Source organism: Myiozetetes cayanensis, unplaced genomic scaffold (assembly GCF_022539395.1).
Source record: "Myiozetetes cayanensis isolate MyiCay16 unplaced genomic scaffold, myiCay2020 scf13, whole genome shotgun sequence".
Taxonomy (NCBI): Eukaryota; Metazoa; Chordata; class Aves; order Passeriformes; family Tyrannidae; genus Myiozetetes; species Myiozetetes cayanensis.
This window is the reverse complement of record NW_026086937.1, coordinates 6,880,739-6,893,471: the sequence shown is the minus strand read 5'-3', so window position 1 is coordinate 6,893,471 and position 12,733 is coordinate 6,880,739. Positions and strand designations below refer to the sequence as shown.

At 40.2% G+C, this 12,733-nt stretch overlaps 1 protein-coding gene across 4 annotated transcripts in view; it reads right to left on the bottom strand.

Moving 5' to 3' along the window:
- The window catches only part of PIK3CB (phosphatidylinositol-4,5-bisphosphate 3-kinase catalytic subunit beta), an 86,472-nt gene that overhangs the window by 30,487 nt on the left and 43,252 nt on the right, over positions 1-12,733 (bottom strand). For all 4 annotated transcript variants that reach the window (XM_050308300.1, XM_050308302.1, XM_050308303.1 and 1 more), the window contains 3 exons: positions 6,992-7,177; positions 4,851-5,076; positions 2,478-2,701 (listed from right to left, as the gene is read on the bottom strand). In XM_050308300.1, the coding sequence (XP_050164257.1) occupies positions 2,478-2,701; positions 4,851-5,076; positions 6,992-7,144 (603 nt within the window). In that variant the 5' untranslated portion in view covers positions 7,145-7,177. The remainder of the gene's footprint in view (positions 1-2,477; positions 2,702-4,850; positions 5,077-6,991; positions 7,178-12,733) is intronic.

The window sequence follows — 12,733 nt, the reverse complement described above, 5'->3', positions numbered from 1 at the left end:
AAATGTCAGTTTCCAAACTTTTATGTTATCAGAAGTACTTTTAAGAACACAGACCTTTATCTACTTGATTCAACCAGTGATTTAAAGACTTCTAGAGCAGTGCACTGATCCAGAAGCTTGCTTTTGGAATGTGACTGAGGGAACAATAAGTCATGTACATATTCCAAGGTATTTAGCAGTACTAGATGTGTTAATTTTTGCTTCTTTCTGGCCATTAGCAATCTATCCTCTAAGTATCACTGTACTCAGAAGAAAAAGAAAACTTCAAGTAATAAAGCAGAAGAAACTGTTAATGTGAATAATGTACAAAACCACCATCAAACCAGGAGAGCAGAACAGAGGAGCAGCCGTCAACACCTGTAGCACTCAGACTACAACATGCAGAGACTCCGCATTTTCCAAGAATTATTTTAATCAAACCTTTAGAGGCTATTTATGTTTCCAAAGTAACTCTAATTTCAATGTGTTCTAAAAAAATTAAGGCAAGACGTTACTTCCTTTAGTAAGTTAAAAAAAAAAAAATGTTTAAATTCATTTCAAGTTCCTAATGTAAAAGATCTGTAAAATCTTTCATTTCCCTTAATCCAACACATTATGCTCTGCACAGGCTTGTTTGAAAAGGTTGATTCAGGGAATTCTGAGTTTTGGGTGTATTTTTGGTTGTTTTTTTTAAATTATTATTTTTTATTTACACACACAGCTCTTAAGATGTAAGCATCCTAAACCCATTTATTAACAAATGTGCAGTATTGTCTGGCTTACATTCTTTTGCACTGTGCTTTATTTATACAGACATTTACTGGTAAGAAGCCAAGCTGCCCTAATGGAAAAAACAAACTCTGTAAAGTCATGCTAAATTAATTCTGTATTTTCTCAGTTTCTGCACAGTTCTCAACAGCTTCCCCCTTTCAGAATGCTCCACCCTGTGAAGGCTTTCTCCTAGCAGTGGGTAGGCAGGGAATAAACACTTTTTCTTCCCAGAAAGCTGGTGCTCTCTGGCACTGCCTTCCTTCCCAATTGTAGGACTTGACACATATGCCACAGAAACGAGAAGCAGCCTCTCTTGCTTCAGAGATAACCAGGGAGCTCTTATAGCTCACCCTCACCTTCTAGACTAAAAGTATTTTCTTTCTCACTCTTACAGCTGAAAGAATTAAAAGACCACAACAGTCCCCACATCTTCCCATTTAATTCTCCGAGGATGGTTCCAGCGCTCAGTACAAGCAGCACAGTCTGGAACAAAGTTTACTGCTCTCAAAAGCAGCTCAGATTTGAGCTGTTGGTAGCTCTGAAGGTCAGAGCTGGCAGCAGAAGCATTTGAAACATTTGAAATGTCAGCAGCCCAAGCTATTATAGTGGCAGGCAAATCCATTCTGCACCAGCACCAACTTTTGCACTGCTTCTGTGCTGTCAGCATATGCACATACGTGCAGTGTTTTAATCAACAGCTGACAAACACACAGACACTCTCACTACTGGACAACTACAAGTTCTCTGCTAAGCCAAAGAGGACTGGAAAAGGTTTTGTTATAATACAACTATACACCTAATATCAGCTGGTGTTAATGGTGACCAAATTTAGTATGCACCTCTACAGTTAATGTTTCCAGAGGCAGATTTTATCATTTTTTATTTATTTATTTATTAAGTTTAAAAAGATAGCACTAGAAATTACACAGTTTTGAAAATAAAATTATCTGAATCATTAGAAAATCAGTATCTAGCACCTGGGTCAAAAGCCTGATATATTTACACACCTGTGAGATTTTTATGGTTTCCAATCCTGATAATTCAGTTATCCAAAAGAACAGAGTGCACAAACGAGTAACAGGAATGCTGGACTCAAGCACAGTCACAGCAACTTCAACATCAAAAATTCTGAGGCTACAACATTTTAGCTTTTTTAGTGGAAATTAAAGGGCTTTTTATTTAAAAATAAGCTACAGTTTTGCTAGCCAAAACAAAAAGATGAATAAGCCTCAGTGTTTTAATTGTCTGTGTGCATTTTGAGAAGAGGGAATACTAATTCTTTTCTTTTTAAATGCATTGCTCAACCTAATGAGCAGATCAGCCCCAAAGATGTTCAACAAGTCACACACAGAGGGAAGTGTGTTGAAGCTCCTGATGAGCTGAGCTTAAAACTGAATGCTAGTGAAGAAACACAGTAACAGTTGTCCAAAAATAGTCCTGACAACTTTAAATCACGTTTTATGTTTAAACAAATGTGAAATAATATAGAATATACAAGTTGTGCATTTTGCCTTGAGAAGCAAAACTGTAATTTGACTTCACAAGTTCAGTTCTCAACTGTAGGTTCACATTCTCACTTTCTTGCAAGAGTCAAGGACCCTGGTGATAGAATTTGCATTTTAAAGCAAACACCACAATGTTAGTATTTTACTCCATTTACATCAATCCCATGCTAATTCAGATCTGGATAAGAACAGACATGAAGCGTGAGGAACAACCACTCCTACCTGGCAGTTATCAAAATGAACAGCCACTACGAGATTTCCACTGTAGAGCTTATCTTGGAAGCTCTCTGGGATAACAGGTTCCTGCTCTGGTGGGTACGTGTGTTTTAGCCAGTCCATCCAGGACAGACCCACAAGGGACTGAATCTTTTCCTCGCTGATCCTCCGCATTTTAGCTCGGAAGTCGTTCACTTCAGGATCTTGTAAGGCATCGAACTCGTGGAGACCTGAAAGAATCCAAGCAAGCAAAAAGGTACATACCTGAACCAATGTGTCCCTTAGGTACTATTACAGGGAAAAACCAAACTCACCCTGACTTTAATACTGTTTGGAAAGTTTTAAGTCTCTCCTCACAAGAGCAAACGAAGAGAAAGCACAGCAAATGCATCATAAAGACCTCAGAGCAGAAGAAGTGTTTGCAAACTGTTTTTTTAATCCCACAGAAAGATGACATCATCCTTTTTTATTGTGTTTAAAAGTTAAAAAAGAAAATCTTCTTCTCGGATCAAAATGACAGGACTGAAATTTCAAGCAATCCAAGATCAGCCAGGTTCCTTTTCCCAAAAGATGTGAAGAGAGAATCCACAGGGCAAGCCCTGCCTGACCGACTGAGTGACCTTCTGTGATGGAGCAACTACATCAGTGGACAAGGGATTGGCTGTGGATGCCAATTCTCTGGAACCTGGGTGGGGCAACCTCCAGAATCAGCACAGGCTGGGGGTGAACAGATGGAGAGCAGCCCTGCTGGGAGGGACCTGGGGCTGCTGGTGGGTGAGAGGCTGGACATGAGCCATCAATATTCACTCAGACCAGAAAGCCAGGGTGTCCTGGGCTGCACCACCAGCAGCGTGGCCAGCCCGTGAGGCTCCACTCTGGGGAGAACCCACCAGGAATAGTGTCCAGCTGTGGGGCCCCCAACACAAGGAGGACATGGATCTGCAGCAGTGAGTCCAGAGGAGGCCATAAAGATACTCAGAGGGCTGGGGCATCTCTGCTGAGGACAGGCTGGGAGAGTTGGGGTTGTTGAGCCTGGAGAAGAAAAGGCTCCAGGGAGACCAGAACCTACAGGGGAGGCCAATAAGAAAGCTGATGACAGAGTTTTTAGCAGGGCCTGTTGCAACAGGACACAGGATAATGATTTTAAACTAAAAGAGGGTAGATTTAGATTGTATATAAATAAGAACTTTTTCACAGTGAGGGTGGTGGAACACTGGCACAGGTTGCCCAGAGAGGTGGTGGATGTTGGATGGGGCTCTGAACAACCTGGTCCAGCTGAAGATGTCCCTGTTCACTGCAGGGGGTTGGAGTGAGATGACCTTTAAAGGTCCTTCCAACCCAAACTATTCTATGTTTCTATGATGGAGAGTCCACACAGCTGTGGCTCTTTGGTACTTCAGGACATGTGGGGCCTGCAAGTGTGTTTTATCTTTCCTCCTGAACTTTGAAGGACATTGTCCAAATCACACAAAGCACTGAACACCTTTTGAGAACAAAATACTAAGCATAGAAGCTCAGACAGGAACACTTTTTTCCCACTGCTGAGGTACAGAGCAGGGACTGCAGAAGGAAGGACCACACACAGCTCTAATAAGCCAAATATTCGGTCCCAGAATGGGAATCTCTCCGAATCTGTCAGGATTGGTCTGAATGGTTAAACTGGCTGACTGTTCCCATTGTCAGCTCTGGCAAACAGGCAGACAGTGTATTGCTGAAATCCAAACAAAACCTGCAGTCTTTATGAGGGACATAACAATGGTTCATTGTTTTAACACAAGAGGTATGACCTCACACGACCCTGTCAGTCTTGATTGTATAACCAAGCAGAGTAGATTCAAAAGCTGAAAATTCTGAAATAACATCAAGAATAAGTTACTGTGAAACCTTTAAAAATAGCTTTTCATTGTTCGATGAAAATCAGTGACACAATTGAGAGCAACAAAAGAATCATATTGTTAACCAACTCGGACACCATGTGTAATAAAATCATAATAACTTCTAGTTCCTTCTGTGCAATCAGTTAACTGTTGAGCTATTTATGATAGCACTGTTCAAGGACTATGCTTTTCTTCACTTAGTAATAATAATAAAATTATAAATACTTTCTCATCAATTTTCTTTTGACTGATGTAGTAATACAATAAGTGCTGAAATGCAATACAGAGAGTAGTTTTAAACCATTTTCATGTTTCATCTTGAGTATTTAAATCCTTTCCAACTACATCAGTACTTGTTTGAGAAAGGGAAATACTGAATTTTTAAGAGAAATTTTTATAAATACTTTAATGTATTTTTAATATATTTTACCTGCCCGCTGAAGACTCTCATACACAACAAAGTTCACCCTTATTTAAAAAAAAAAGAATTAAATGGAATTACCTTTGCCTATAAGGACACCTATTTTGGAATCCAACTTTTCTCCTGGATCACAATTCCTTGTCACTAGTTTGAGGACAGGAAGAAAGGGTCTAACATCACAAAGTCTCCGGGTTTCATCCTCTAATTCTTCGTGTACAGCAGTCTGATTCACACAGGAGAACATGTAAGAGTCGATCTCCATGAGGAGGTGGAAGAGTGGATAGGCGTGTGCCTGCTTCCATAACAGCTGCAATGAGAGCAGGGGAGCAAATGAAACACAACAAGAAAGCGTGGACATGTGGTGGGGCATTTCCATTTGTGTTCCCAAAAGAACATAGAAATAGCATGTTTGCTAACTTGGTTCATTTTCATCTCTATATATCATTATATATCTACTTTGTCTCATTTGTGGTCTCCACCTTGAGGTTATTTTTAAGTAGCAACATGTGTGATAGATATTCCAGGGGCAAAAAACATAGAGGGGACAAGCACTGTGAGGTGATGAGGGAAGGGCTGCACTAGTCCTCATCCTGACCCTTATCCTGAGATTCCTCAGTACAGTCCTTTTAGCAGTGAAAAAAATCACATTATCTGGAGAAGCTTAAAGTCAATTTATTTGTCAAGTACAAATCCTTGGCAGAAATCAATATTCTAAGTAAAGTAAGCTCCCCCAACCTAAATACTACTCAAATCTTTAGCTGCAGGAATATTTTTGTCCTTATTTTACAAGTTTGCATTTTACAGATTTGTTTCTCAAGCTTCTTTCAAAACAGGAGCTGCAGGACCAATAATGCAATGGCAAAAACCTCTTCTCAAATAACTGCAGCTGAACCAAACTGCTTTTGTGGGACTGAAAGCACCTGCACACATCTCATACAATGAATTCTGTCTACCAGAAATGTATTCCAGTGTATTTTGCGTAGCTGAGTAAGAGCTGAATCCAGCAGCTATCTTTGGTGTTGAGAAAAAATTCCAGTTTCAAAGGTACCAAAAGATTAAATCTATTATTGCCTCTCCTCCTGAGTTGTGCAACTTCAGTTTCCACCTACTGGTACTTTTTTATGACTTAATGACTGTAAAATTTACAAAGCCAAGAAGTCTCTGAAATTGGCTTTCACTGAAAGCAGCCACTGCCCATCACCCACAGCATGGCCTGCTAGAACTGAAAATTCTGTAGACATGAAAAATTCTTCAGCCTTCAAGTAATTGGCTATTTTACTTCCACCCTCCTCTATTTTAATTGTAACCATTCCATGTACAAAACAAACTCCTTATATTTGCTCTCAAGTCCTCTGTTTATATATCCAAGAGTCCACAAATTAGGGCTTGTCACAGCAACACGGTGGGGGCAAAGCTGCTAATCCAGTTTGCCATCAAAATGCTACCACTGATTCAAAGAAAATGAAGTCCATAAGCAAGTGAATACTGTCAGACTTAAAAGGACTTAAAAACAATATACTTATTCACCAGAAAATGCAATGGAGGAAGAAATCACACTTCTTTATTTTCTTTTACAAATTCATTATGCTTAAGGATTAGATTACTTGGTGGTGTAATTCACTCACTGCCCTGTCTAAATGTCTTCACATGGCCATTGTCTGATGAAAGGTCAGCAGATTGTTCTTTAATATCTCTGGTAACTTCCCTTTCTTTGATCTGGATATTCCCTCAGATTTTAAGTGATGCCCTAATTTGTATAAAACCTCTAAGAAATGGCAGACAACGTTTTTAAAGCATCAGGCTTTGGTATCCATCAAAAGAAGCAGGAGCACAATCTACAACTTCTACACTAATTAGACACAGCAATCAGAGAAATGTCAGATCAATAAACAAAACAATGTATTACCAATGTGTTAGGAAAAAGGTTCAGAGCAGCAATACAGCATTAATGCAGAGCTATTGATCTCTGCTGGACTGTAACCATCAGCAAGGAGTAACTTCTCCAAACCTTGCCATCTGCCCAAAGCCCTTGCAAACCCCCACATACACATATATTTTTATATTCATATATTTAGTCAATCTGCCGTGCACGTGCCTTCAACACATTATTTTTATGCCTACTCAAATTCATGACTTGATCTGCCAAAAGGCACACAAAAATCAGAAACAGCACTCACACAGACTGAAGGTAAATTTAAAGTTAACTGCCCGTTTGGCACTACCTGTTTAATATGAGATATGGTGGCATCTCGAGGGACATCCAGGTTGATGTAGATCCCAGTGGGTAACAGGAAGTCCACAGATATGGAGCCATCAGCACCAATCTGTGAATCCACTGCCCAGATGTCAAGACTGTCTGTCACAGCAGGAGGCATTATGGAACCTCAATAATATCATAACCACGTGGCCTTAGGGGGAAAAAAAATATGAAAATTCAGTATACTTAACCTTCTATAATTAGATACACATTTTAAAGCCTTTGGAAAGTTGACATAAGTCCTGCTTGAACAGCTCAGCTTACAAGTCTGGGGTCTCAAATGCCAGTACTGCAAACACATAAGCATAGTTTTACTCATTACTGTTAATTAAAGGTAAAGCACTATTGTTGAGATGTTTATATCATTGAGACAAGGTAATAAGAGAAAAAACTAACTAATTAGAGGTTAGCTAAGACAAAGGTAGAAATTAATTTCAGGTTTTCCCTAAGGATTTACTTGCATAAAACACAATCAAAATAAGTTTCTTGGATGAAAAATGGCAATATTTCATATAAAACCAGGACCAGTTTCATCATTTTTTTGCAGATTTCCTGTTAGTTGTCCATAGATGTGGCCAGTGACATATTCAACTTGAAAGTGTCTATCAACAGCAGGAAAAACATCTTCAACTCTACTAGAAAGTGACATTTCCCTCTAAAGACATTTATCTCAATTTGTTTTCACCATTAAAAAAGATCATTCCCTATGAACTCAACACACTGTGCAAACTACAACCATTGCAGGGTAGGAGGAAACTGTGATGTGCTTCAGCTCACTACACTGCCCTCCTGATCACCTGTCCTTTGCATTTCAAGACATTTTTATTTACTCGCTGCTACCACCAGTTTTTCTGATCTGCCAAGTCTTCCCTTTTCACTACTCCTCTCTAAACAAGAGTTTTCTCCTCAACCACAGCTCACTGAAGGATTTACCTTCCTTTTCTTCCAGACAATGCTCTTCAGCTGATAAAGGGTTGGGAAGAATCGTAAAACACTGCTGTAAACATCTTCAATAGAGACAATTCACCCCCCTACCTTTGTAATTGTTGGAACATGCTGGGATGTGGAAATCACCCTTTGTAAAAGAATATGCCAGAATGTGCAACTCCACTACTATTATGGCTTTCCATTACTTTTATCAGTCCTTCCCTTCCCTACCATGGATAACAGAATATCCAACAGCACAAAAATCAACTTGCCAGTTCAAAGCTGCCTCAGGTACAGGACAGCACCCTCCAGTCTCACCTCTACCTGCCTTGTAAATGCACTGAATAACAAGACCCATTTTCCCTCAACAGAAGCATCAATTAGGGAGCCCCTATCATCATCACTATCAAATAATGGTTTAGAATCTATGATTCTATGATTCTACAGATCTATTCATTCATTACTGGGCATGCAAACTTTGGCACAGTGTGAGCTCTAAACCACGTACAGGAAAGAAATAAAATGTAATTCCATCATGCAACACAGGTTGGAATAACACAGCATCTACCCCAAAAAATCTAGAGAAAATGTGTAGTTCCTCATTACTAACCAGTAGATCTTTAACAAGCTATTATTTAAATGGGATACTATATTTCTTTTCCTCTACCCACTTCCTTCCACCCTTAAAATCCTGGCTGTAGTTCTGTTGTACCTGAAATTAGTAGTCCAAAAAAAATAATAATACTAAACATTTTTCATACTTTGATGCACACACAGTGTATTTTCAGTTATTTTATGTGGTCATCAGGGTAAAATAAAGTGGTATTGCCATTATAAAGCACTACTTGAACAGGTACAGCAGTAAGTAAACCATTAATCTGTTCTATGTAGTTATTTAGCTCATAATTCATTCCTGTTTTAATTTAGCATATGATTTTTTTTATTTTCATCCTCTTTCAGATGTTTTTCCACATTTGCAATTGTGAAACCACTTCTGTGAATCAACAAGAGTTTAAAATGTTCACAGAGGCACGACTTACAAATGCTGCCCCATCCCCTGGAGCCCAGGCACCACAACGCAGAGAATTATAAAGTTATAATTATGAACTTCTGACACAGACATCAGAATCTTTTAAAATTCCATTTCCTTTTTCCATTCAGAAGGGAAGCACAGTCATCACGCCAGCCTGAGCATGCCGGGAAGCTATTCTTGCTTTCAGGCACTTACTTAATATTTCCTTCCTCAAGGAGGCAGGTCCGTGTCTTGAACAGTCAGCACCCTGTTTCTGACCCAACAGTGACATCAGGGGGGTCAAGAGAGAACCAGTATTTATCCTGAGAAATGGCAAACCCACAGTGGCTGTGAGAGTGAGTCATGGCCCAAACTGTGACATGTGTAGTGGCACCAGTGACTAATTAACAATATCACATCTAGGAACTGAAACAAAAGCCATCTGGATGGGGAGCAACAACACCAGAGACATTTTAAACAACTTCCAGCTAAAGGAAAAAACCCAACAATTAAAATAATAATAAAAAGCTATTTCAGGCAGTTAACCTCATAGCTATTCTTGCCTCCTGTCACAGTAACAACAACTTCACCTACAAAACAAGGAAGTAATTAAAACAGCCACTCAAATCTTGGCTACTCAAACGACTTTGAATTTCATAGCAGCAAAGCCCAATTCGAAATGCTTTTCCAAGTCACAGGTATGTAATATTTATAGCCAGCACTCAAACCTTCCCATGTAAAGTGTAAATTTTCCCTAGAGTTTAACCTGTGCATTTCAGATTCATTTACATGTGTATACACACACACACTCTGTAACTCAAACCTGCTCAACTTCTACTTCAATACACCAGCAGTTCTGAAAGAGCTGCTCAAACCAATGGAAAGAAACAAAACACAGGTGAGTAGAACATCTGCAGAACAAGAAAAAGAAAATTCAACACTCGTTTTTGTATTTACTTATTTAATGTCCTCAAACAAGAAGCCCCACAACAAGATTTCTCAATTGGATAGTATAATTTAGTCTTATAGAGGAATTATCATCTCTAGGCAAGAGTTCCCTTACTGAGCCACCCACTCAGGCACTGATCCCACTTTGCTGAGAAGGCAGGCAAGTCTAGTTGATGCCAAACTCAATTCCATCACAGCTACCACTTCAGGACATCACTGAGAGGCCAGGACCACCCTGCTGCAAAGGCTTCACACACCACTGCTGCAAGAGCTGGAGAACTCAGTTTTACCTGTGCCAAGTAGCTGATGTGCACATGTAAAGGAACTGCATCCAGCATGTGCAAGTACCTGATGTAAAACAGCACTGACCAAGAAGATATGAAAGACAAAGGAGCACAGGAAAGAGTTGTTAAGGTTATCCTGAAATTAAGAGCTACATAAGAACATGCTCACAGAGAGAGAGAGCCTGTCTGAAGGTACTCCAAAACATTAGACATGGAGTAACAATGCCATGAACTTTCCTTTGGAAATAATTTATCCTATCAGCAAAAGACTTAGAATCAAAAAGTACCACAGAGTCAACTAGGTTGGAAAAGTCAAATCCACTTGGATTGTCATCAACACTCAATATTAATCTGTGTCAGATAAGTTCGTCTGAAACCAACATTTTGAAGACTGCACCAATTATGAAAATTCACACAATGTCATTAAGCCCTTCACTTTGAACTCACCACAAATCCCTTATCACTCATCCTTTGAAGTCTATTTTTCTGTTATTAAAAGAACATCAGCATAAAACCCAATGCAACATTCAATCCATTATCCTGAAGCATAGTCAAAAAGAACACTATAAAGCATAAATAAAAGTAGCTGCAAAGAAGCTGGTAATTATAAACACACACATAACACAGCGTTAGAGGAAAATGTTGATGCCCTGTTATCTCTCACAGCACTTATTCCCCTGAGCACCAAAAAAATCTTGTCTTCACACAAGTCTTTAGAAGAGATATCGTACATCCCAAATGACGTCACCCACCCCTGAAATGTGGTCACAGCTCTCTCAGGATAGAATAAACACGCTGTCATCCCAAAAGATGGCAGAAAGTTGAGGGGGCAGGACCACCTGTGTATTTCCTAAGGTAATTTTCCTTAGGAAATAAGTTTCTTTTACATTACCTCTTCCAAACACAGATGCACTTTAAGGGCACATAAGTATCTACAGCTCTGGATTTACTTTTCACTAAAATGTGAATATTTACATAAAGGACAAATATCAGAAAATAGCCTGTTCTGGTTGTGCAAAATCTAAGAGCTCTCTGCTTATCCAGATTTTTGCTTTATGTCAAAGTTGATACAACTGTTGAGCACCACATTCAAGATGATCATCACTGTGTTCAATACAGCTCTTTATGCACTGCCTGCTCTGTCATGTGGCAGTCAAGGGGCAAAAAAAAAAGAAATTTTGCAGCAGTGAAAAGGGTCACCCTATCCAGACACACAAGAGCAGTGTTTAAACAGTATCTTACTGTCCAGAGCAGACTAGATGACAATCTGACCACAGTAATTCTGTAGGAAACAGCAGCAGCATATCACGTAGTCTAAGAAAGAGAAACACTAAGCACTTCCACAATATAATCATTGTAATCGTTTTTCTAACTACGTAAACATCTGGTGCTATGAAAAGATGAGCAAGCTATAAATGAAATATCTGAGCACAAACAAGGGAGAAGAATCTAGCAGGAAGATGGGAAAGGAGTCAGAACACACAGGAACATTTATGTCTCGAGAAACTGAGCAGGCCTTTGGGGAAAAAAAGAAATTAAAGGAAAAATTGAAAAAAAAATCTGATATCTTTTGAAAACTTTGAAATCAAAGATATAAGATTAGATCAGTGTGCCAGTTCATAGCGTCACAGAACTACATCCTCTTGTATTCCTAAAATAATGAATTCCCGGGTGCTGCCGCAGCCCCTGAGCTCACAGGCCCAAGGCGGTACCGCAGCCAAGGCACAGGCAGCAGATTCCATGAGCTGGAGTTCCATGGGACTCCAACCGTATCTACAGGGACTCCGACAGGACGCCCTCGAACACCAGCTCGACTCTGCTAAGCCCCTCTGGTGCCACCTCACCCACAGCTCACTCTGAGGGCAGCCCAGGGCCAAGGGCAGCGCTGTTAAGCGTCTCCCTTTCCCGGCCATCCCCTCTCCCCGCCCAAGGCACACAATGGGAAAACAATCCAAACAAACACCGCGGCTTTTCCACCAGCCCAGGGCCCGCCTCACCCCGGGACGGGCGGGCACCGCGTGTGAAACAAGGGGGGTGAGGACACAGTCCTTACCCTCCGGCAGCACTCACAGGGATGAAATTAGGGCTCCAGGCTGGAACTGCAACCAAGCTGAAAGGTTTAACGTGAGCAAAGCACCTTGGCTAAGCAATGCAGGTACTGCTAAGAACTGGATCTCCTGTTCACTGTCCCTCACGGTCCACCCAGGACCAACAGCGACCCTCTGGCAAAGCTGGCACCAAGTGCACTGACAATCCAAGTTTATCCTCTTTTACTACACACCATGCCACCGAAATTCCTACTTTGCCCTAAAGAATGAACCCTCTCAAGGTTCTGGCCTTTTAGAGCTGCACAGGTGAATGTCCATCTAAACTGCTTACAAATTAAACACAATCAACTGATGATAAATACAAATGACTAAACCAGCAAAGCTAAGGTTTTTCCACCCCACAAATGTCACGGTCATTTATCTACAATGGCAAAGATTTTAAGAATTCAAGACATCTACGATGTAGCCTGGGAAGTTATTTTTAAAGA